This window comes from Podarcis pityusensis (genome assembly GCF_964106645.2).
Source record: "Podarcis pityusensis genome assembly, chromosome: 7".
NCBI classification, from domain to species: domain Eukaryota; kingdom Metazoa; phylum Chordata; class Lepidosauria; order Squamata; family Lacertidae; genus Podarcis; species Podarcis pityusensis.
Window position 1 is genome coordinate 56428679 of NC_138031.1, and position 25976 is coordinate 56454654.

General features: G+C 41.1%; 1 protein-coding gene and 1 long non-coding RNA gene across 4 annotated transcripts in view; one reads left to right on the forward strand and one right to left on the reverse strand.

Moving 5' to 3' along the window:
• MBP (myelin basic protein) overlaps positions 1–25976 on the reverse strand; it is a 104630-nt gene that overhangs the window by 72819 nt on the left and 5835 nt on the right. The window contains exon 2 of one of the 3 annotated variants that reach the window (XM_081014285.1): positions 440–512. The exons of the other annotated variants lie outside the window; for them this stretch is intronic. Within the exon in view, the coding sequence (XP_080870411.1) occupies positions 440–487 (48 nt within the window). The 5' untranslated portion in view covers positions 488–512. The remainder of the gene's footprint in view (positions 1–439; positions 513–25976) is intronic. 3 annotated transcript variants of the gene reach the window in all.
• Positions 5900–10251, forward strand: LOC308481162. The gene is made up of 2 exons (XR_013988490.1): positions 5900–6120; positions 10099–10251. It is a non-coding gene; the product is annotated as an uncharacterized lncRNA (long non-coding RNA).

The window sequence follows — 25976 nt, forward strand, 5'->3', positions numbered from 1 at the left end:
CCCAAAAGAATATATGTGCTTTGAGGGTGTGTGTGTGTCTATGTTGGCTTCTATTGGGAAAAGAGCAAAGACAACAAAAATTAAAAACTCAGTTTTGAATCCTCAGGGGATGAACCATATGGGGAGATCTTCTTATAAATGAGAAATAAAATCATGCAGCTTAGAGGTCAAATTAAAAAACAAAAACATACTTTATATTGAGCAACATTCCTAAACACTGATCCAAAGAACACTCTTGAGTTTATAGGTGTTATATGCGACACAGCCAAATCCCTTTGCTGCCCTGAAATGATGGGGACAAAATTGTACCTACCAAAATTTTCATCAACCATGAACTTGAGTAGCAATAAAAACTTCCGGGAAATGTAAGAAATTATCTCTAAATTATTTCAATTTGTTATCCAGTTAGCAGTATGCTTGAAATCAGACTCTCTCTTACCTTTGCCTTCTCAGTACTCTGTTCCCGTTTTCCAACATGGTTCCCCATGGTGCTCCTCAAATTTCTTCCAGAACTACAGACAAAAACAGTGGGGAAAAAGTTACGTTATTCCAAAATCAGCCAGTCAACTATAGTTTCTTTAACTCTATGTACGCTAAAGAAGGGGTACCCGATGTGGTGCCCTCCAGATGCTGATGAACTCCAATTCCCATTAGTCTGAACCAGCATGGCCAAATGTCAGGGATGATGGGAGTTGTAGTCCAACAACATATGCAGAGCACCACATTGACTACTTCTGCACTACTGACCAGAGGGGCTGGGCCTACAATTTGTTTATGCCAGTTTTGTGGATATCCATTTCCTCCTTTTTTTGGTGATGCAACCTGTGATTCTGCAGAATGCTGTTGGAATCATACTCCCATCAGCCTCAGCCAGCATGACCAATGATCAGGCATGGTAGGGGCAATATCCAGACTACAGGGTTCACTGTGTGGCAGGTTTAGCCCAATGCATAGAAAGTTCTTGATTGTTTTAAGCTGTTGGCACATTTGGAAGCCTGATCCTAAACAGCTGTAGGAGTGAATTGTTGTACATCAAATATTAAGCCTGTGCACGCTATCAAGCTACAAATTACCCAGAAGCATTAGTGAATTCTCCAAATTCAAGTCATCCTCAGAATCTGCCTGCTAAATGTTGGTGTGGTTGATTAATATAATTTACCCAGTAATAAGCCACAAACCACTTCTGGGAGTTGGCAGACAAGAAGAAATAAAGATCAATCAACGGCAGCTAACTCCCATTCTTTATAGTATACAGAAACACTATTAAAACATCAATACCTTGAAAGCAAGTTGGCTGTGCACGAAGAATCGTGCAGGCTCTGCTGACATTTAACTACTTCCAGGAAGATTTTTAAAGGCTCTGCTCCCCACAGTGACCAAAAAAGAATGCTGATTCTCTGAAGTGGAACAGAAACCAGAGAGAATCCAGAGAAAAAAGTCAGTTGGCATGTCTTTCAGAGTGGGTGAGAGGGAAGCAGGGATAGAAAGGTATGCCTCTTGGAAAGACAGGGAGAACAAAACAGGCTGCAAACACAAGGCAAGCAGAAGCCAATGTTTGTTCTTTCAGTGGGAGAATCCATTGAAATCACATGAGTAAAATTGACATGATTCTTGTACTGCCAACTTCTTTCAGATTAGTGATATTTTAATAGCACTTCTGTATGCTATAAGAGTGGGAGTTAACTGCTCTTTATTGATCCTTATTTCATTTTTTTTATAAGATATTTATTAAGATTTTTTGAGATATTACAGTAAAAATGAAAAAAAGAAAAAGAAAAATACAAATTAAAAACAGTTAAAAACACACATATTTTCCATTACTTATTTTCCTTTAGCTTGTTTCCTGGACCTCCTCATACCTCCCTTTTTTTGTATTCCTCTTCAATTTATTAGTTCAGCAAATCCTTACCATTAGATTTTTACCCATTTATAACCCTTTTTTCATATTCTCTTAGAGCATTACAGCTGGAAACCGCTTAATTTCTATCCAACACCATTCTATCATTCATTAATTTTACAATATTTCTGTAGATAGTACAGATAGTAAATTTTTTCCAATCTTCTTCCACCGACTCTTCTCCCTGGTCTCGGATTCTGCCAGTCATTTCTGCCAATTCCATATAGTCCATCACCTTCATCTGCCATTCTTCCAAAGTGGGTAGATCTTGTGTCTTCCAATACTTTGCAGTGAGTATTCTTGCTGCTGTTGTAGCATACATAAAAAAAGTTCTGTCCTTCTTTGACACCAATTGGCCAACAATGCCCAGAAGAAAGGCCTCTGGTTTCTTCAAGAAGGCATATTTAAATACCTTTTTCAGTTCATTATATATCATTTCCCAGAAAGCCTTAATCCTTGGGCACGTCCACCAAAGGTGAAAGAATGTACCTTCAGTTTCTTTACATTTCCAGCATTTATTATCGGGCACATGATAGATTTTTGCAAGCTTGACTGGGGTCATGTACCACCTGTACTTCATTTTCATAATATTCTCTCTTAGGGCATTACATGCCGTAAACTTGATACCTGTGGTCCATAACTGTTCCCAGTCAGCAAACATAATATTATGTCCAACATCTTGTACCCATTTAATCATAGCAGATTTCACCGTTTCATCCTGAGTATTCCATTTCAACAGCAAGTTATACATTCTTGACAAATTCTTAGTTTTGGGTTCTAACAGTTCTGTTTCTAATTTTGATTTTTCCACCTGGAAGCCAATTTTCTTATCCAAATTATATGCCTCCATTATCTGATAATAATGAAGCCAATCTCTCACTTTGTTTTTTAATTTCTCAAAACTCTGCAATTTCAATTTGTCTCCTTCTTGTTCCAAAATTTCCCAATATTTCGGCCATTTGGCCTCCATATTGAGCCTTTTCAAAGCTTTCGCTTCCATCGGTGACAACCACCTTGGGGTTTTATTTTCCAATAAATCCTTATATCTTATCCAAACATTAAACAGTGCTTTCCTGACAATGTGATTTTTGAATGCTTTATGTGCTCTAACCTTATCATACCATAAATATGCATGCCATCCAAATACGTTGTTAAAACCTTCTAGGTCCAAAATGTCTGTATTTTCCAGAAGCAGCCATTCTTTCAACCAGCAGAATGCTGCTGATTCATAATAAAGTTTAAAGTCTGGCAGGGCAAATCCACCCCTTTCCTTTGCATCAGTTAATATCTTAAATTTTATTCTGGGCTTCTTGCCCTGCCAGACAAATCTAGAAATATCTCTCTGCCACTTCTTGAAACAGTCTATCTTATCCACAATTTGCAATGTTTGAAACAAAAACAACATTCTAGGCAATATATTCATTTTTATCACGGCAACATTGAAAGCTTCAAATTTGACCAAATTTCTAAGTCTTTTTTCACTTCCGTCCAACATTTTTCATAATTATCTTTAAATAAATTCCCATTTTTGGCTGTCATATTAATCCCCAGGTATTTCACTTTCTTTACCACAGTCAATCCTGTCTCATTCTGAAACCTCTCTCTTTCAATCGGTGTTAAATTTTTCTCTAAAACCTTAGTTTTTAACTTGTTCAATTTAAATCCTGCCACTTGACCAAATTCTTGAATTAATTCTAAAACCCTTTTAGTGCTAGATTCTGGCTCCTGTAACGTCAATACTAAGTCATCTGCAAATGCTCTCAATTTGTACTGTTTGGCTCCGACCTGTATGCCTTTAACCAACCGGTCCCTTCTAATCATATTCAGCAGAACCTCCAGGACCGATATAAAAAGCAGTGGGGAGATTGGGCACCCCTGTCGTGTCCCTTTTTCTATCTTAAATTCTTCCGTCACCACACTATTTACAATTAATTTAGCCTTTTGTTCAGAATATATTGCACCTATACCATTTTCAAAACCTTGGCCTACCCCCATCCCCTGTAGGTTCTTCTTCATAAAACTCCAAGAGATATTGTCAAAAGCTTTCTCCGCATCCACAAATATCAAAACTGCTTTAGTGTTTATATTCACTTCTAATTTTTCCAAAATATCAATTATATTCCTCAAATTATCAGACAAATGTCTTCCCGGGAGAAAGCCCGCTTGGTCTTTATGAATCTCTTCCATCAATACTTTTTTCAATCTCTTGGCCAAAATATCTGCAAAAATTTTGTAATCCACATTAAGTAACGATATAGGGCGGTAGTTCTTAAGCTGAGTCTTTTCAGTCTCTGTTTTAGGTATAAGTGTAATGTACGCCTCTTTCCACGACTCTGGTGCCCCTTTCCCTTCCAAAATTTCATTGCAGACTTCCTTCAAAGGTTGCAATAGCCACTCTTTCAAGGATCTATAATATCTAGAAGTCAGCCCATCCGGTCCTGGAGATTTGCCCAATTGCATGTTTTGAATGGCACCTTCCACTTCCTGTTCAGATATTTTATAGTTCAGCATTAATTTACTTTCTTGAGAGATTTTTTGTAATCCATTTGTCTTCAAGAATCGGCCTATGTCTGTTTCTTTCTGTGGCCCTTGTGTGTATAATTGTTTAAAGTACCTCTGGAAACAGTTTCTAATCTCAATTGGGTTGTGTATATTCTTTCCTTCCACTTCTAAGTTTGTAATAGTATTTAATTTTTGTCTTTTTTTCATTTGCCAGGCCAACAATTTCCCACATTTATTAGCTGATTCAAATGTTTTTTGTCTCATTTGTTTAATTTTCCATTCTATTTCCTGATTCATCATTTCCATGTATTGTACTTGATATAATTTTATTTCTCTCAAAATCTCCTGCGACTTTGGTTTTGCTCTCAATTTCTTCTCACTTTCTTTTATTTTCTCCAAAATTTTATCTTTCTTCTCATTCTGACTTCTCTTCTTTATTGCATCCTTATTTCAACTTCTAGAAGAGATCTTTCCCCCCACCAATTTGTGGGTAAGTTATATTAATGAGCAACAGCATTTAGGTTTTGCTACAGCTTAGTAGTCAACTTTGTGAGCCCAGAAGATTCTGGTTCACATCTCAGGTAACCAGCTGGTCTTCAACAAGCTAAACGACCTGAACCAGTGTAGTGTAGTGGTTAGAGTGTCATACCAGGACCTGGGAGACCAGGGTCCAATTCCCCACTCAGTCATGAATCTTACTGGGTGACCATGGGCCAGTCATTGCCTCTCAGCCTAACCCACCTCATAGAGTTGCTGTACGGATTAAATGAGGAAGGGGAGAACCACCTTGAGCTTACACCACCTTGAGCTCCTTGGAGAAAAAAGTAGGATGTAAATGCAATTAAAAATAATATAAACCCACATCGATTTATATGAGAATAATTATATTGGCCTTCCATAATACTGCCTCTGGATTAATGGTTACTGAGATCATGTAAATCAGAGGTAGCTGACATAGTGCACTTTAGATGCTGTAGGACTGCAAACATTCATCATTTCTGAACATTGGTTGGCCATTGTGGCTGGCTATTCCTAATAAATGTACAGTGGTACCTCGGGTTAAGTACTTAATTCGTTCTGGAGGTCCGTTCTTAACCTGAAACTGTTCTTAACCTGAAGCACCACTTTAGCTAATGGGGCCTCCTGCTGCCGCCGTGCCACCAGAACATGATTTCTGTTCTCACCCTGAAGCAAAGTTCTTAATCCAAGGTAATATTTCTGGGTTAGTGGAGTCTGTAACCTGAAGCGTATGTAACCCGAGGTACCACTGTATTCCACTTTATGACATTAACTGCAGAGGCGCTCACTTCTCCAAATAATTGAGGGGGCCAGATGCGACGCCAAAGGAAATAATTTTTTTAGTGGTGTCACTCATTTGCTCTGCTGTACACATGCTGTACATATGTACATATGCTGTACATATGCTGGCGTGCTCTGGTCCATGGGGTCACAAAGAGTTGGACACGACTAATCGACTAAACAACAACAACATATGCCTGTTTTTCCCGACAGTTTACAGAAGAAGAATGAGTGTTGCTGTACACAGGTATAAACAGAAGAGACGAGAAATATATTTCTGAAGTATGTTCCCGCTTGGCCTGTTTGAAACCAGTTTGACCAGCCTGGACGTGCTCAGTTCATTGCACAAGACAGCCGTAGCCACAGGAATGGTGGCAGACCCTACCATGAAGCTAGCATGAAAGAAACATCTTTCCCAAAAAGTATTTAACTTATTAATCACTTGTCACCTGACAATATGTCACCATATGTTTATGTGGTTGCGTGTTTGTGTGTGTGATATACAGTGGTACCTTGGTTCTCAAACGCCTTGGTACTCAAACAACTTGGAACCCAAACACTGCAAACACGGAAGTAAGTGTTCCGGTTTGCGAACTTTTATTGGAAGCCGAACATGCTCCATTTTGTGTTATGCTTCCGATTTGAGTGCCACACTTCCATTTTGAGTGTTACACTGAGGTCTGTCTGTTTTTGCTATTTATTTTGTGTTTTTGTTTTTGCAGCTCTTTTTGTTTTGTTTTGTGACTGTGTGGAACCCAGTTCAGCTACTGATTGATTGACTGTGTGACTGCAGTACATTGTTTCTTGCTTTCATTTTCATTTTCAATGGTCTCGTTAGATAGTGAAATTCATGTTAAATTGCTTTTTAAGGGGTTGTTTTAATCCTGGAATGGATTAATCCGCTTTGCATTACTTTCTATGGGAAAGCACACCTTGGTTTTGGAACGCTTTGGTTTTGGAAAGGACTTCAGGAACGGATTAAGTTTGAGAACCAAAGTACCACTATATATAATACCATAAGGGAAGGGGGATAGGAGTATGTGTCATATAATACATCAATATGTCATCTAACATAACATTTATGAGAGAGAAAAAACAATGCACCCACCACATAGATAATAACAAGCAACATTAGCTTAAGTATGCAATATATTTCATATTCCTAAGGAGTAGCTGAGTTACTCTGTTGCAGATGACAACAACTCTAAAGGTTGGTTCAAACAGCTGCATGCTCCTCACATCAGATGAATTTGCCACTTTTGAGGCCTCATAGCTGACTGTGAGATGACTCCATTGAAAAGGACTGCATTTGAGGTGACATGAGTCGATATGAAAGTTTGATCGGTGGTTTTTGATCTTGAATGCCCACTCACACATGGACATGCAAGGCACCACTTGGTGTTGTAGCCACCATGTGATAAATATACATCTGTCAACCAGAGAAAAGAGTTTTATGAAGCTCTAAAAATCAAATTATTCCAGTGTGTCCTTCAAAGCAGGCCCATGCTGAAATCCATTACGGAAAAATGAAATGTACTTACTGTTTTATTGCAGCATGAGCATGCAGCACTAAATTAGCAAACATATATCATTAGCATTTAAGGTTTTTTGTTGTTGTTAATCCGACAAATATAATCAGGTTGTTCTCCACACACTTTGCAGATGTTCCAGCTGTCACTTCAAATGGATGTCTTTACTAACACTTTCCAAACCACAAATAATTCATATGATTGCACGATACTTTTAGAGAAGCATCTCTCATGTTTCCCAGACAGTTTTGAAAATATCTACAGAACAAATTACAGAGCAAAACTGAGAAAGTTATATATTCCTATTACAGCATGACCATTATTTCCTTTAGCATGTGCTAACTGGAAAGTCACCGTCCTTCAGTCTGAGCTACCATACTGGCTTGTTAAAAAGTGATGTCTGCACCCAGGGTTGTTATAAAGCCAATACAGTGGAACCTCCTGTTATGGACAGGATCTGTTCCGGAGGCCCGTTCATAACACGCAACTGACGCAAGCCAAAGTACCGTGTCTGCGTGCAGCACAATTTAGCACTTCTGCACATGCATGAGCGGTGAAACCCAGAAGTAACCCATTCCAGTACTTCCAGGATGCAACACGAAAACACGTAACCTGAAGTGGACGCAACATGAGGTATGACTGTAATGTACTCTGCTTACCTGGGAACACTGGCAGAGGAAGAGGAGTGCGGGGGGAGCGCACCGCCCCCAGCAGTGTGATCGCAGCAGGGTGCCATTGCAACTGTTCCCCCGCCCGCACTGGGCGCCATGCCCCTGCAGGCAGCGTGCCCTGCCCCCAGGACGTGGCCATGCCCCTAGGGGTGGCACACCATGCCCCCAGGAAGCACGCCAGCCCCGCCCCCACCTGCTGTCTGTCCCCCGGTGCCAGAGCATGAAGCTCCGCCGCTGTCTGGGAAGAAGCCCAACTGAACTCAGTGGAACTTACCTCTAAGTAAACATGCATAGGATTGCTAAATAAATTGTCACCCTTCAGTTCCTTAGGATTTGGGAGTCAGAGTTTGTAAGAGAGCTAGATTTCAACAAGGAAGATTTGATTTCAAAGCCCCATTCAAACATGAAGCAAATAAGTCTATTCTTATATTGCAAAATTATTGCAAGGATTGACAGGACAACCCCATGTTTGCCACTTCAAAGGAAAGCCCAGGTATAAACACAATTATTTAATAAATAGCACAAAATTTACAAAATTAAAGGATACTGTACTTTCAAACAAAACACTAATTAATAGTAATGAATTAATCAGTACAGTGATGCCCACCCACTGTTAAACAGAACAAAATCATGATACAGAAACCTTCACAAAAGATTTTTTTAATGGAGAGATTTAACTAAGTTGCACTGCAAAGGCAGAGGAAACCTTAGTGATTTATAGGCCATCCAGAAATGAAATGGAAGCCAATGCAGATTACCCAAAACTGGAGCAATACGCTCCACAAAGCAGGATCTGGAGCTTTTACACCAGTTGTAAAATCCCACTGAGACTACACTGCAGTAACTCAACTTGGGCCTAACTGTTGCTAAGTACTTGCTAATTTAACACGGCACTAATTAAAAGAAGTATTTCTGAAGCCATCACAATACTAATGTTTAATCTGAAGAACTGATATAGTTTCTCTTCTCACTGTATCCAATTATTTTTGTTGTTCAGAAGATCTATGAAACTTGAAATTCATTGAGATTTTTGATGTACAAAAGGAAGTCCTTCTTTGTGCAGTGCATAGTTAACAGAATTTGCCGCTGTAGGGTGTGGCCACAGCCACCTAATCTTAAATGGTTGTTAGAAAAAAAAATATGTGGATGATAAGACCATTGATGGCTGCTAGTCATGATGGCTATATGCTACATTCAGGTTCAGAGATTATATGTGGGTGGGACATTTTTAATGCATTTCCTCTCGGTTTAAATGTTTCTATGTGAGGTTATTGTTGTTTTTAATCTGCTTGTTGCAAGTTGCTTTGGGTTGCCCTAGGCATGATAAAATGACTAACAAATTTTTTTTTAAAAAAAGTTTTTTGTGTATGCAGGGCCGTCTTACCCATATGCGCTAGGGGTGCGGGGCACCCAGGCACTGGGCTCTCAGGGGCACCAGGCCGAAAGTTCAGGGCCCAAGAGCTGAGTCGGGGAAGAGCCCGCCCATTGGTCAGAGCGCCGTGGCGGGCTCTTCTGCTGCGAGATGCTGAGGCAGCCAGCAGGCTCTGCCCTCCTGTGTGCCTGGGACAGGGCAATCTGGGGGTGGGGATCTTTGCACCGCAGCACCGCATATGCTTAAGACAGCCCTGTGTGTGTTTGATCCAGAAGCACTTTCTTAAGTGCTTAGTTTGCTCTTTATGACTAAGGCTGCAATTCTATGCACCCTTAGCTGGAAGTAAGTCTCACTGGATTCAATGGACCTCAAAGTCTTAGCAGACAAGTATAGGATTAGCACGGTACAATGCAATTCCAGCCTAGAACCATCTCCATATTTGGGGATGCAAAGATGCGCTTTCATTATTGAATTTTTTTCATTCTTGTCTTGGAAAATATCCAGTCTTTAATTACTTGTTATAAACACTGTCCATTCATCAATTAGCCAAGTCTATCTTTATTAGTTACTCATCTATGAGCTGGTAGGCAATTAAAATGTTTTTTTTAAAGTTGTTTTCTCATAGTGCTATTACATGGCAGCGTATGATATTTCTCATGGAATAATAATTACACGGAATGGTATTTTTTAATTGGTTTTTACAAAAGAAGAAGAAGAAGTGTCAGTAGAACTAACCACACGAGTTCCTGTTTGCCGCATCGCATGAAAACATTTAATTGCTTGGTGTCTATGCAAAGTCACACCTCCTTGGTGCACTTCCTTTTTCAGAGTGTGATTCAGACAAACCACTTCATTCCATCTGCCTGATGCTAAAATCATGTGGAACAAGATGTTTTGATGGAAGCCTTTGAAATACAAAATGTAGATCTTTCTCAAATGTGCATTTAACCTATGAATATATAAAGCCTCTGAGGAAAAGTGTGAAGAGTCTCCTGTATTAATTAAGCGAAGCTGAAAACATATTTTGTTGTTGTTATGTAACTGCGAATTTTTAGCCTGTGCTGTCAAAAGGACTGAAGTCTGATAATGATCAAATGACAAAGATAAAATAGGTGTCTAATATATAAAGCCCGCTGACACTTAATGGATTTAGTTTTGGCTCTAGAGAGCCTGTCCAAATAAAGAGGCCTTAAATGCTGCTGAAAGACAGAAGGCTACAGCTGGAAGGGGCTTCAATAGTTATCGAGCTGAACCCCAATCCATTGCAGGAAATCTGCTGCTGTAACATCCCTGATAAAAGACATGTGAGAATGGGGAAGAGTTCTATTTTGAAGGGCAGTCAGTGGGAACAGGTGTCGGGGCTTGGCACACAGGTTGCATCTGAACTGATAGAAGCATGGAAGGATGCAGTCTTCAAATTATTAAGTAACCATTACAGCCCCAGTGTAGAGCTCCATATGTGCTTTAAGCATGCAGATGATGGGTTTAGTATATTGAAGTTTATGGTGAAACAGCAGCTTAGGCACATAGGGTTGGAGATGTCTATCAAGAGAGTGTCCTCATTCACTTCAGTCAAGCTTACAGCACCATAATTTTAAAAGCTCTTCTCTGTAGCAGAGAAGATCCATGTAGACAGCAGAGCTTTTACACTTGCAAGGAACTGTAATGCAAGGACACATAAAGAGTAAGAGATTGGATCCTTTTTAAATCTAGAACTGGCCTATGCAAGATCACTTTTCCAGCTGCTGTTACTGCTGTTATAAAGCATCAATGAATCTCCAGATTCAGGGAGCAGCTATAAGACTGGGAAACCAAAATCAATTAAATAGCCTTCAGATCCTTTCCTTTCCGTGTGTGTGTGTGTGATCTTGATTTCTTGTTAGGTTTGTAGTGACAGGGAATATAATGAACAATAAAATGGATGCATTTCTTCCAAGTGCACATTTGTATGCATACTGATTTTGAAACAGGAATGGGAAACATTCCACAAAACTATTGCCACATCCCCATTTTGAACAAAACTGCTCGGCAAACTGTTCTGTACACAGTTATTTTTAGAAAAGTGAGAAAGGGCACATAATTTGGAAAGAGTACATAATTTTAAGACGTTATCTCTATTAAATACTTTCACAAGAACAGCAGGGATCCAGATATCAGCGATAGCTGTAGACAGAAATTGTCGTTGTAATGTTTCTTTTGCACAATCTTCTTTGCAAGCTTATATTTTTGCTTTAAAAAATAGCTGGTTGGAGTCTAGACAGCTCCTTCAGACATGCATTAGGGCTCATTTTCCATTTGAGCTTTTCCTTTGAAAATCAGTTTGCTGACTTCCGGGGTGGTGCCATCGGCAATGGCGGACTCCCTCTGAACTGGAGGGACTAGCTCTGCGTGAAACGGGTCCTTTCCGCTACGGCGAAGCGGGGACCCTGTTAAAAACCACAGGCGGATGAAGCCTGTGACCATGGGACTCAGCGGGCACCCTTAGCGCCCCCCCAACCCGCAAAGGAACCCACTAACAGGCTCCGAAGTGAAGAGGGGGAAGTGGCGCGGTGCTGTGAGTCAACTGCTATTTCCATGGAGCGAAGCCGCATAGCCGTTGCCGGAGAGCGCTGCCTTTTTCCTGGGACAATTTGGCTCCTAAAATAAGCACCCGTGAGTACTTAAACTTTGAACAATCGGACTTTAAATAAGGACTTGCGAGTAGAAAGGAATTGGACTTAAAGATTTACTTCAATTTGGTACTGAAACGGGAAGGTCTAAACAGGAAGTCAGCCTTCCGTTTCTTTGTAGACAGAATAAAGCAAAGACAACGTAAACTAGAGCTCAGAAAATCGCTTCTAAAGGATTGGCTTTCATCATTTAAAATTGTTGAACCCCCCTTCGGCAGCAGAAGAAGAAGGGGGATCTTTTTTGGACTGTTTAAACCTGCAGAAGTAAGTTTAAAGTAAAGTAACTTTCCACCGTCCTGATCCTGGAGTGGGGTGTCAGGACTGACGTTTGAAGCTCATTGACCAGAGACAAACGTTTTTGACAGATAGTTAAAAGAAGAGAAACATAGTGATTCCACTGTTTCCTTTCGCACCTTAAAGGAACAAATATTGACAAAATATCTCAAAAGGATACTTTGTTGCAAGAACAAATAGAAGTTCTCCCCCTAGAGGGAGACTGTGAAACTGTAACTAATTCCAGGGAGCTTGCAGCTGTCACAGATTACAATCGTGGGAATGGACTTGTGACCTTGTAGGACAATGTATTCAGAGGCTCTGTTGTGCGCTCTCTGTAAAACAAGTGCCCTACTGGAACAGTTAAATGAGAAGACGGATTTGATGACTAATACGGTCAGAATTTTTGAACAGGCAGTGGGAAACTATGTGGAGCCCACCCAGGAATTAGATCAGGAGTGTGTCCTGACAGAGCAGATGAGAGAAGAGGATGTTGTTGAATCTTGGGCACCAGAGATGGAGGGAGCTGCGGCCTTGCAGGAACATGAGCTTTTGGATTTGACAAATGAACTTGGAAAAAGCCAGATTTGGAAAGATAAAGTTTGGATTGGTTTGGAAATGAGGGGTTGGATAGACCCCCCTATGCAGGGATGTTTGGACTTTCCGAGTCTGGCAATGGGCCGTGAGATGTTTGGAGCTGTGGGGGTTCTCAATTTTGGAGGGATTCTGAAACATGTTTTTAAATACCACATGGAGTTGAGTCTGGACTATGGAAAAGGGGCTGATTTGTTGAAAAGGGTTAAAAACATCACCAAGCTGGAGTTCCCACGAGTGAAAGGAGAATATGAAGAAGAGCTGCGGAAGGGACATGGAAGTGACTTAAGGGCCTCGGATATAAGGTTACCAGGTTAATGCGCTAGATCGATGGGATAAAAAGGACTGACAAAACCTGGGACCAGGAGGAAGGGACGCTGGATGAAGATTGGATTGTTTTTATTTCTTTTTTTTATTACCAGGATTGTTTTATAAAATTGATGAATGTTAGAAAAATGTTGGAACGAAATTACTTGGCTCTAGCAAAAATGTTTAAAGAATTAGGTAAGAATATTATGGTTATGAGAAGTCGGTAAAAATAAGATTTAAGTTTAAGTTTTAAGGTTTTCTATAAGATAAGATGAAAATAGATTAAGGTAATGTAATGACAGAATATTATGAAATATGGAAAGGATTTGCTGCAATAATTATTAACTAGGATACAAAAAAAGGGAGGAGGAGGAGGTCAAAGAAAGAAGGTAATGAGAGCTGAGGATTTGAGAATGATGGATTTATTTTTGTCTGTTTGCGGTGTATTTTGGTTTTTTGAATTTGTATTGTTTGATGTGGTTTGTTTTTTCTTTGTTTTTTTCTTTTTTCTTTTTCTGCTTTGTTTTTTCTCTGTAATTCAAAGTTTTTTTTCAATAAATATCATTTTTTTAAAAAAATGAAAATCAGTTTGCCTTCACAGAATAGTTCTGCGCGCTGTGGCATCAGGAAACAGGGTTTTCCAATATGGAAGGGGAACTATTTTGGGGGTTGCGTTTAGAATAATATGAAGTTTCACCCTGACTCTCAAGAAAGCATGCATGGGAATAGTTAAGATTACTGGGATTCTGAGTGAGCTGAAGTCCTTTCTCAGCATGACTACTGTAATTCTTTTATTTAATTTCAAATTTACTTGAGGGGATGGAAATATTAATTTATTCCAACAAATTTACTAATTTACACTGGGAAATATTGCAAAATGTGGTACCAGTTGCAAGGGTTTATGTTCAAACAATAAAGGCAGATAGGGCATCATAAACATTTAGGACCAGGATATTACTCTGAACCGACGACAGCAGAGAGAAAAAGTAACATTAAAATGACATTAAAAAAACAAAAAGATTTCAAAACAGTCCATTGGCCTATGCCCAAGCTTATTTTCTTAAAAACAGCTCCTGGGCACCAAATGATAAATATTTGATTCTCAGCAGCAGGGAGTCTGCAAATGAGTAAAACAAATTAAGCAAGCAATTGAGCTGAAGAAAATAGGTCATTATTATCCCCATGAATCTGAGGAACATGCCTTTAAGATGCCTAATACTGCTGTACCCAAGGACAGCAGATCTGCACCTGACCCAAACGGCATGTGTTGACACAAAAACATGTGTTCAGCGGAGTGTGTGACCTTATGCAATCTGTAACTAGAATACAAAAAGCAGCCATGTGAAGATTATGCATTCTGGTTTTGTTTTTTTTAAGCACAACATGTCAAGGCTGACGTTAAGCCAGAGCTCTTGAGGATCACTCCGTGTATGCCAGCTGGCACAACTAGTCCACATTGTTCCCCATCTGGATCCTGCAATTTCCTGCCACAGCCTCTCCTGCTGTCCATTTGCCACTTTCTGTAATTTACGAAGGCTGGTGCAGCTTTCCTCCTGACTATTTCAGGAACAGTGAGTGGGATTAAGGGCTCAGAAGCAGATTTGTTTATCTTTTCAGGGTGAGTTGGGCTCGGTTTTGTGAATACGGTTTTTTAATTAAAAACAGGTTTCTCAGTCACTTTTTCCTCAGCATAACCCACCTCACAGGGCTGTTGAGAGGATAAAAGGAACGTCCATAAGATCCTGAAAAAAAGAGGTGTAAGCACATTGCAATCAATTGACCAATTACAAGGCCTGCTGGAGCATCTGTCCAGCATCCTGTTTTGACAGTGGCCAACCAGGTGTCTATGGGAAGCATGGGAGCAGGATATGAGTGCAACAGCACTAGCTCTTGTGGGAACAGCTTCCATAGTTGACCTGTGGACTGTGTGAAGAAGTACTTTCTTCTTTTCTAGAAACATCTTCTTTTTTCCTTACTGAAATCTAAGCCCTAGAATCGTAAGAGAGAAACATGAGCAAGAGGCAATCCTATCATGCTTGCTCAATCATCCTACACAAAGCTCACAACAATGCGCCACAAATACACCACAAAACGAGTTTTCTGAGCAAAGAGCTGCAGATGGCTCAAGCAAGTGAGCCAAGCCCAGTTTGTTGCAGGCAAAAAATAAAACAAAATAAAATCCCATTGTTTGCAGATAATTTGATCTGGGCGTAACTTATTTTGAAGCATGAGATGTTTATATTTCTACATGTCTCTGTCCCAGGATAAAATGGTGCAGCATGTAGTTTGGGCTGGATAATTCCCATGGGGGAAATAGACAATTCCTTCAAGAATCAGCTGAAGCCACACAGAAACTCAGGCCCCATCTTCACTATACATTTAAAGTAGTATCATACCACTTTAAACAGTTGTTGCTTCCCCCAACAAACCCTGGGAGCTGTAGTTTGTTAATGGTGATGAGAGTTATTAGAAGACTCCTATTTCCTTGCCCAGAACTGCTCAGAGTGTTTTAACAGTCAATCCCTCATCCCAGTGAACTCTGGGAATAGTAGTTTGGAGAAGGAAGCCATGACTGTATGGAACGGTATGATACTACTTTAAATGTATCATACAGATGGGGCCTCAAAAGAACAAAGTTATCTAGCCCAAGAGAGTCCTTAGTAAAAGCTAGCAGCGGCTTTTCAGAAAGAAAGAAAGAAAGAAAGAAAGAAAGAAAGAAAGAAAGAAAGAAAGGTAGGTCACAAAGACAGGGAATAAAAACACAAAGGGCCTGCAGAACTGTGGACAGCTCCTAAGAAACAAACATCTTCCAGTGATGTCCTGGGCAATACTGAGTGTGACATAGCAGGACAAAAACTCTGAAGACTGCTGTCCTCGATAAGGAGAAGATTTCTTAAAGGTGTGGCGGTTTGCCCTGAAGCCCAGTGCTTCTTCAACTTTCTGTCATCTCTTCAGGGGGACGGCCTTTATTCTAGGTTAAGTGAGGGCTCAGGCACTGGTAAAGTGGATTGTCAGAGGCCCTGAGTTGCCAGTTCTTTCTTCCATGAAGGAGTCTGTGTTCAGCACATCCCAGGACTGGGCCTCAAGCATTTGGGGGATATGAAGTCCCTCCAATACAATGCCATCACTTTAAACGATGAAGGCATTATTCAAGGCCAGAGACTGTACTATACCATTTTCTCAGTTTTGTTGACCATCATGGCAGTCCTCAGCTTGTTTACTCAGGACAGAAGCAAATCCCATAGGCATCTGGTTGGCTATGTGGGAAAAGAATATTGGAATAGATGGGGTTTTGGACAGATCCAGCAGTTTGTGGATCTTACATTCTGAAGCCTGTGGGATTTGAACTCAGGGGAGTGAGCACAGAACGGTAGCCTGCCCAGGCCACAGATCAGGGTCAGGATACTAAGAAACAAAGCCTTACAAATTTTCTGCTCCAAATTTGTGCATACCTATCAACACTGATCCCGAACAATTAGAGAGATATTTTTAGCAATTAATATCATACAGCCCTTTTGAATCCGCTGGGATTCACTACTCATCTTGAGCAGGAAATGAATACATTATTTTCGTCTGATTCTTTTAGGAAGCATTTTAAGTAGGCAGAACATAATTATCAGCCTGGAATTTAGACAAGTCACTATATTAACACCTCTCAGACTGTGCAGGTATATCAAATACACCCGTGCTCTGCTCTGTTTTCAAATTAAAAGATAAATGCTGCTCAGACTTTGTACCTTGATATGGCCTTTATCTACTCACATGATTAACATTTCATAAATCTGAGATGGGGAAACTTTGGCCACCTCAGATATTGTTGGACTACAAGTCCCATTTTCCCTAATTATTGGACATGCTGGTTGGAACTGATGGCAGAAGGAATATAACAATATCTGAAAGGCCACAGGTTCCCTATTCTTGTGTATGTGTGTATCAAAGCCAAAGAACATAACAAAATACTCCCAGCTTCATCACTAAAAAATATATCTCTAAAAACACACACACACTGAGAGAGAGAATACGATTTGTAGTAACACAACAGACATTTACAAACAGCTCTATCCTGTCTCAGAGAGGAATTTTGCACTGGCGACACATTTGAGAAAATAAAACCTCATGTACTATTCAGATCATGTTCTCTTTGCAGTGTTGATAGGATGATAAAACTGCATTCACCACATTCATGGATTTCAAAACCCAGCCTATAATGGAAAGACTAAATTAAACACCTACACTATAACTCAGTCTTATGAGGAGGGAGCTCAAGTACACCACAATCACAAACTGAAATTAGTCTCATGAATTTATTTCATTTCTCCCCTACCCTTCTCTTGTTAGGCACAAGGTAGCATATGTGGAATTTCCACATCTTCCCTCAAGACACTGACCACATTGAGGCCAGCTTAGATTTAGTAAGTTCCACTGCACCATGTGCCTTCACCCCATGCTCTGAGCCCAAGTATATCAACAAATACAGCAGTTCTGTTCCCACTCACCTGGGCATAAGCCCTGTTGAACTGGATTTATGATCAAATGGATATACATATATAGGATTGTGCTGCAAAATGGTAAAAATTCCCAGCCTGAGAAGGGAAGGAGGGACAGAGATCTAAAGGAACATACGTTTGCAAAAGTTAAATGCATCCTAGAAAGCATTGTGTCAGACACTATAGAACAAACACCAACAATCCAAATGGGACTCTGTATCAAACGACAGAAACAAACAGTGAATTCTCACTGAAATTCTTGCTTCTAATAGCATTCCCTTAGGCTAGGTCCTTACATTCTTCTGCTGATGAGAACATAAGAAGAACCCTACCAGATCACAAGAACATAAGACAATCCTGCTGGGTCAAGCCAAGGGCCCAACTAGTCAAGCATCCTGTTCCCAACCAGATGTCTATGCAAGTTCTCCCCACTTGTGAATCCCGGTAACTGCTATTCGGAGGCATATTGCCTCCAACAGTGAAGGTAAGCAGAGATATCATGAAAGCAGCCACTGAAAGTCTCATCCTCCATGGAGCCACAGCAACGTTTATCCTGCCCATGTTGCTATGAAACATAAGAAACTTGAACTATCCTGGAAGAACCAAATTGTGACTTCTCCCCACATCACTATTTATCTAGTTTTCCAAGAGTTGATGCTGGTGTTGGGAGGGGCCACAGCCTTTCACCTGATTTGGGGCGTCTTACATCACACTGCCAACATGCACGGAAGCCCTGCTCTATACCTTTGAGTGCCTTTGCTTGGCTGGGATCCGTCCTCGAACTGGGATAACACCCCTTGTTTGTCTAGGTAGCGGATAGATGTGTGTGTAGATAGCTTTGACTTATGCATGTCTGGAATGCAGCTTACTATAGAAAAATAAAAGTCGCAACCACTGCTCCAGTACTTTTGCCTCTGGCGCTGCCCATCCCTGACATACGCCCCCCCCAAGGTTGCACTCGATGCAATGCGGCCCCTGACCGGTGGCATAGGAAGGGGGGTATGGTGGGTGCGGGCAGCCCCTGGTGTCATCACTGAGGGGGGTGACTGCGGGGCCTGGCCTGCAGCACACCCGAGCCACACGTCTCTCCTGGGAAGTGACATGGTGGCTTGGGCACCTGCAGGCTCCACGCTGCCCAAAATGGCAACGCGGGGCTTGCGGGCTCTGTGGAGGTTCTGCGCAGTGTGCTCTGCCCCAGCTTGCCCCTCCCCTGGGTGCAGGGCATTTACGCTGCTGCCCCTGCCCCTGCTCAAGACAAACCAGGCCTTTTCGGAACATTGCAAATCCTTTGAAACCCCAACACGGCAGAATTGTGGAAATAAAGAAATCCATGTTACCCTGCAACATTAGCATACTTTATCCTGCATGCAGAAGTTGGCTTTGAAAGCAAGAAAGCAAGAAAGCAAGAAAGCAAGAAAGCAAGAAAGCAAGAAAGCAAGAAAGCAAGAAAGCAAGAAAGCAAGAAAGCAAGCAAGCAGGCAAGAAAGAAAGAAAGAAAGAAAGAAAGATGCTACTGCTGTGGAAAACCCCATAGCGCTGCAAATATTATGCATGGTGCAGCACAAGGCATCTTAGAAAATGGATCAATGTAAAATGACAAGAAAAAACAGAACTGGGTGCTGTGGAAAGACAGAGCTAGTAGATGCAATCCTTATGTTGAGCAAAACACATCGAAAAACTACTGGAGCCTATTGCACATTCTGCCAATAGCCTCACATCTGTACTACGCCTGCTACTGTTTCATGTCATCTTTATTAAATATAGCCTGACCTTTTCACTGAAACCCGTCTCTGCAGAACAAAGAGATCGAAGAAGGGGGGAACCTGACCCAAATAATAATTGTAATGAATGTCAGGAAAGAGCAGCATTTCAGCTGCTTTTTTTTTTTTTAGTCTTGGTCACAATTTATATTGCCTGCAGAACAGACTACTTACTGAGAAACCGGGGCATCACATCCTTTTCTACCTTGTTATAAAACACACACACAGTGGAAGTTGCTAGGCATCGTATACAGTGCTTCTAGAGCAAATTTGCAATAATCATAAGTCACCACAATCTGTGAAGTGACAAAAGGCTTGAAGACAATTTGCAACAAGTAATATTACACTTTTGCATTATGATACTAAAATACAGCTTTGAACTCTCGGCTCCTTATTTGTTTTTAACTGCGTTTCTTTGGAAGCACATGCAGAGAGAGGTAACAGATTAATCTTTTATAAACCTCAATGTTATCCCAATAGTCATTTCTCCCTTTTAGAACTAGAAAGCTGTTTGAGGCCTGACAGTCAATCCATTTTCTAAAGCAGTTGGCCTGAGTAGTTTTCTTCTTCTAGGATGGGAGATGCCCTGACTTCCTTTTTTATCTGTCTTTATTCTATACGCTTGTTTTGTTTGCTGTCACTTGAAGCTACTGACTGATTTGTCATGGAAACATATTGCTAGGAATAGTCAATTATGTTGTCACTTGAATCTTGAAGTTGTCACTTGAAGTATAATCAGCGAAAGACCTTTTCCACAACAGGATGAAAGAAACCCTCTTTGAGCATTTGAGACGGTGTAGATTTTCCTTCAGAATGCATTATCCACAAGAGACGGAGTATCATAAAAGGAAAGGGGAAGATGTGAATGACTTCAATGTCTTCTTTTGCAACTTCTACTTAAATGTGTGAAATGCACATGTTGCCCAGAGGAAGATCTGTGAGCTTCAGAGCACCCCTGCCATGGTTCCTCATGAATCTCACCATTAGATGGATAAATAAAAGTTGCAATAATCTGCCACTCTGCGTCTCTTAGAAAAGCACAGTAAGACTACATCCTTCCCTCTCACAGTAAACTTGGATGTTGGAGTGTCCACCAGTCAGGAACCAAAAGAAGGCCACACAAAAGAAAGGCGTGTTTTCTGCATAATCAGGTGTCTTCCTAGGTATCCCAAAATAGAGGTTAAAGCGAGTGTGAACTTTTATAGATTAAAAACTCAAACAAGCATCCGTGAGCTCACAGGCAGTATGAAATTTTGAGGTGTTGGTTGAGAGGGACAAAATGGAGGAGGGAGGTAATTTGGCTGCTCAGAATAAGTATCCTAGAAAGGGGTTTAAAGGATGGGTGGATGTATGCTGTAAAATTAAAGGACATGTTTTACCAGTCTCTACACTATAGCTATAAATATTTTGTATTTTTATACTGCTGAAGATGCACTTCAGATGCATCTTTCTAGTTACTCCTTCTAACCCTTGAATGCTTTCCCTTCTCACTGTGCACCACAGACTGCCTACAAAGTGATGTGACCTGGTAATTTACACAAGGGGAAATTCTGTTTGCATAGCTGCCCATCTATGGACTTTTAAAACTGTTATTTTTGTGTTTTTATATTATAAATTGCCCTGTGATCTTAGGCTGAAGGATGGTATAGAAATTTAATAAATAAAAAGTTCCTATTAATAGAAGGCATATGCTAAAATTCTAACTCAACCAGGAGTTGAGTTCCACAACAAAAGAAAAGTGTTTTGTACCATGAAATCAAGGTTACAGGTTGGCTCGTGTCCTGACTGACACAAGGATATTTTCCTTACCGCATTCTCATGTCAAAAAATCAATATGGGATAAAAGCATGACATTATCTCCATTCACTTAGCCAGGATTCCCAAAGGTGGATTAACAGGCTTCTTGACAAGCTAATAGCAAATACTTTGTATAGAAAGAAAGAAAAATTAAGAACTAAGATGTAACATCTCATTCACTAACCATCTCCAGCCGGTTCTAAATTCCTCTTGAGGCATTTCTTCTGAAGCAATAAGGCCCGGGATATTATCCCACAAAGAAGGAAGCTTACCACTGAGAAGAACTTGAAGATTAGCACCTCAATAGCCAACACCTGTATAGCAAAATTTATTCCCTTTCACCATTTCATGTGCAAGGCTTGACGAAACCCTGCAGCTTAAGAGTTCGCAAATTCATTTGCATACTAAAGCAAAGAAACCAAAGCAAAATAAATTATGAGGTACATTTTCTCTGAAAGAAAATATTCTGTGGGGAATAGTGGGTGGAATTTAACATACTGCTTAGTGGCATATACTACTTTCCCACTCCTCCTCCCTCACCCCCCCCCCAACTTGTTCTGGACTAGTGGGTGCAATCCAATGTATGCATGGAGATCGTAATTTGAAAACCCCTACAATCGCCGTCATCTGGATTCAAACCTCAAACATACCATTTTAGTGCACCAATACCATTTCCTCATTCATTCCCCCTCCTCAATTCTAAACAAGTTAATAAAAACAAGCACAAAGAAAGGACATGCCCAAACTCAAAAGTCATGCACATTTTACTAAAGCTTTAACCTTACTGATTTTTGTAAAAACCTTAATCTATAACATTGTGCTTATTACAAGACTGAAAACAAATTAAGGCAGCATAGTACTGGAATGGTATGCTTAAAAGCACACTCTGTTCACCATAATATCACAGGATATGAAATAATAAATTTTGCCAGGCTGTGTCAGAAACGTTTCTCAAAAAATTATGACTATTTGCACAATGAACTATTTTCTCCTATCCCAAGCAAGACAGGGGACCAATGCAAGTCAGCAAGTGATCACAGGAATAAAGCATGCAGGAACATCCCTCCAGACAATTATATTGCAAGCTGTGACATATGCATGTACATGTTCTCAGGCATTCAAGTGTTCTGCGCCCACATGATTAATGGAGTGATCAAATCATGGAGCATAAACAGTTGGGCAGGGCACATCCTTATCTTTTAACCTGAAAGGTTCATGTGCTACACACACACACACACACACACACACACACACACCATTTGTATGTTTGGAAATAAATAAACAATATTTCTTTTTAAAAAATAATCTCAGGGCCTTTCCATTGTAAATACAGTTATCATATGAATGCGCATGTACAGAGCAAAGTGTGACACTCTTTAAACTGCCAAACCAGACAAAGTAGCAGTGCTGTCAGTCACCCTCAGCAGCACTGAGAACAAGGGGAGGGACACAAATGTGGTCCCTGCAATTTTAACTGAAAAAATCAGAACAGTGTAACTGAAAAATGAGCCAGGTGACGCTCTTGGAACCAAGATGATGTGACAAACCAGAAGTCCTCTCCCAACTTCTTTGGGTTTCACTTATCCCCAGCACTTACGTAAATCCTTTCAAGGACATCTTGTCCCCACATCTCTGGAATTACCTTTTGTCACCTTATCATTTTATTAAACAAATACAATCGTACCTTGGCTGTCGAACGGAATCTGTTCCAGAAGTCTGTTCGACTTCTGAAAACATTTGACAACCAAGGCACGGGTTCCGATTGGCTGCAGGAGCTTTCTGCGCTCGCTCAAGCAGAAGCCGCGTCAGATGTTTGGGTTCCAAAGAACATTTGCAAACTGAAACACTCACTTCCAGGTTTGCGGTGTTCAGGAGCCAAAACGTTCAAGTCGCAAGGCGTTTGGGATCCAAGGTATGGCTGTATGTGCAAGTGTTGCTAAGGCAGGTCCCCCCCCCCCCCCCAGAAAGGCACTGATCACCTGCTCGCATCTACATTTTGGTGTCAGCTCCAGCCTGAAAGAGCAAGCAAAGGGATAGAAATGTGGGAAGCTGACTTGACTCCTGGCAACTGGAGTAAAAGCCATGGTTTTCCCAGTAGTGATGTATGGAAGTGAGAGCTGGACCATAAAGAAGGCTGATCGCCGAAGAATTGATGCTTTTGAATTATGGTGCTGGAGGAGACTCTTGAGAGTCCCATGGACTGCAAGAAGATCAAACCTATCCATTCTTAAGGAAATCAGCCCTGAGTGCTCACTGGAAGGACAGTTGATGAAGCTGAGGCTGCAATACTTTGGCCACCTCATGAGAAGAGAAGACTCCCTGGAAAAGACCCTGATGTTGGGAAAGATTGAGGGCACAAGGAGAAGGGGACGACAGAGGACGAGATGGTTGGATAGTTTTCTCGAAGCTACCAGCATGAGTTTGACCAAACTGCGGGAGGCAGTGGAAGACAGAAGTGCCTGGCGTGCTCTGCTCCATGGGGTCATGAAGAGTCGGACACGACTAAACGACTAAACAACAACAAACTGGGCCACAATGAGTTCAGTTAAGTCATCATAAGAAAAACAACAGCTGTAAAAGTATTAATAAGTTGCCTTTTCTAGCCAAGCATTCACATCATGCTACCCACCTCTTTCTTTTTGCAAAGATGCCTAAAATTTAACTGCTGTCATAATCCTTGAGTTGACCAAACGTGCCCCTTCTTCTGAACCAAAACAAAGCATCCATACTCCTACATGCACACCATGGTATAACAGCATTTGCTCACAATTATTCCTCCTTATCCATCTTTCTCTCATCCATTCTCCTTTCATTACCTGTGCAGTTTCCACCCTTACCCCACACATCTGGTCTAAATTTAGGCAGAATGCTATTTGGGTCAGAAGTGTGGCTTTGGGTTGTGCTACTCTGTAAAATACCTTGTCCGCTCATGGTCTAATCACCATAATCTCCTTGAATGTTGAATTTGGATGGTCTGGTGTGTATCAGTTTGGAAGGGAATGGAACCTCCAAAAACAAGGTAGTGGTTTCTTCAGATCTGTGAGATTCCCTAGGTATAGCTAAAGTATATTAGTTTGTAAATAAAAAGGAAACAGAAAGTTAAAAAGGCACACAAGTGGCTTCTAGGATCTATGGAATGTTGAAAGTGCCAGATGAAAAAGAACAGGAAATGGGGAGAATGGGGCTGCTTGGTCCCATAACAGCTTGAAGTATTTTAGATAAGGGATTATACTCAGGCAGGGTTCATGATACAGGGTTTGGCTTTTTGTGGGGTGGTGTTTCTTTTTAGTGTTTTTAAACATTTCTTCTCTAGACCTGGTTCAGGCTGATTTTCAGAATGCCAAGACAGCTCCTAGTTTTCATATGAATTTTTCTGGAATGCTTAGAATAATTCCAAATCATGTGCAAAGAAGAATCCATGAATTTGGGGTGTAAGGGAGCAGCCATATCACACTGGTAATGTGCGAGGAAAGGGAGCCCTTAAGGAGAGTAGTATAGAGCAGTGATTAAGCAGCTTATACCTGGCCATAGCTGCTCATTTTCTTCTGGGATGTCTCCACCACTTAGCTAAGTGTCGTCCAAGTGCTTTTAGAGACAGCCAGCACAAATGTTCTTTTTAAAACTGAGAACATAGAAGCTATGACTCCAGTAACAAAACCATGCACTGCTGCCAGTCATCATGATTCACCACCCTGAAGCCATTTTAGCTTTCTATTCGGACTTGAGCAGTCACCTTCTAAGTGACCCCTGCAATGACAGTCACCATCCTTTTAGAATGGAATGTCACTATTTTCATGAGGAATGTTGGAGGGTATGGCATCCTACAATCGAGGCAAGTATGGCTTTATGAGTCCATTATGTTCTGTGAGTCACAGCACTTCTCCAAGGCTTCCTGCCAGATACAGTATCAAGCGGGCCAATGATACACACTTATGAAACCCCCCCCCCGACTTTGTAAGGGGGAATGCAGGTCATACTATTCTTCTAGCTCATTCCCTGTAGCCACTTAAGGATTTCTCTTCCACTGCTAGATATGCCATCTGGAGTTTTAAATTGCGAAGCAAAGGGGAGAATATGGGCTTCACCTACCTCAGCCAAAACTGTAATTTCAGCAAAAGTTCCCTGCACTCTAGCTGAGAGCAGGAACAAAGTGTGCAGCTGGGCCCCAGAGACTTCAGCCTGAAGTACTTTAGAAGATGCTATTCCTGAGACCTGCTTTAAATGAACACCAAATAGCATGGAGAGTGCTTGAAATTGAATCCTCATGAAATCTGCTTCGAGTGTCAAGCCACATCACCACAAACCACACAAAAGAATGCTTTAGCCCAAGAGTTATGCTGCATGTTTAAACCAGGAAGGAAGACGCATTATATAGAGCCAGACCGTATCTGAGTATTATGTCTACAAGCCAGGGAGAAGTTACCTTTTGGTCCCTGAAGGCCACATGCAGCAGCTGGAGGTTATGCCTCCCTGTGCGCTATTCTCCCCCTTACAACCGCAATCCCCCAGTGCACCAAACAGCTGTGTGCTGTGCTGGAGGAGGAACATGATTACATGGGCAGGATGGCACCCATCACAACCGTACAACCAAATCTAGGAGCCCTGACGGCAGTGGAATAAATTGGCAGGGGATCACAGGGAAGCCCCACAAGAGCCGCTTGCAGCCCATAGGTCACAGGTTGCCTACAGTGTTTGAAATTAGCCAGGCGCCAGGCACGTTTTGTCACTGTCATGGGTCCAATTGTAAAGACATTGAGATCTCTGGATGCCAGGCTGGCAACCGACATCGCCATCTGGCTGGCTTCTCCAGCTTTCTT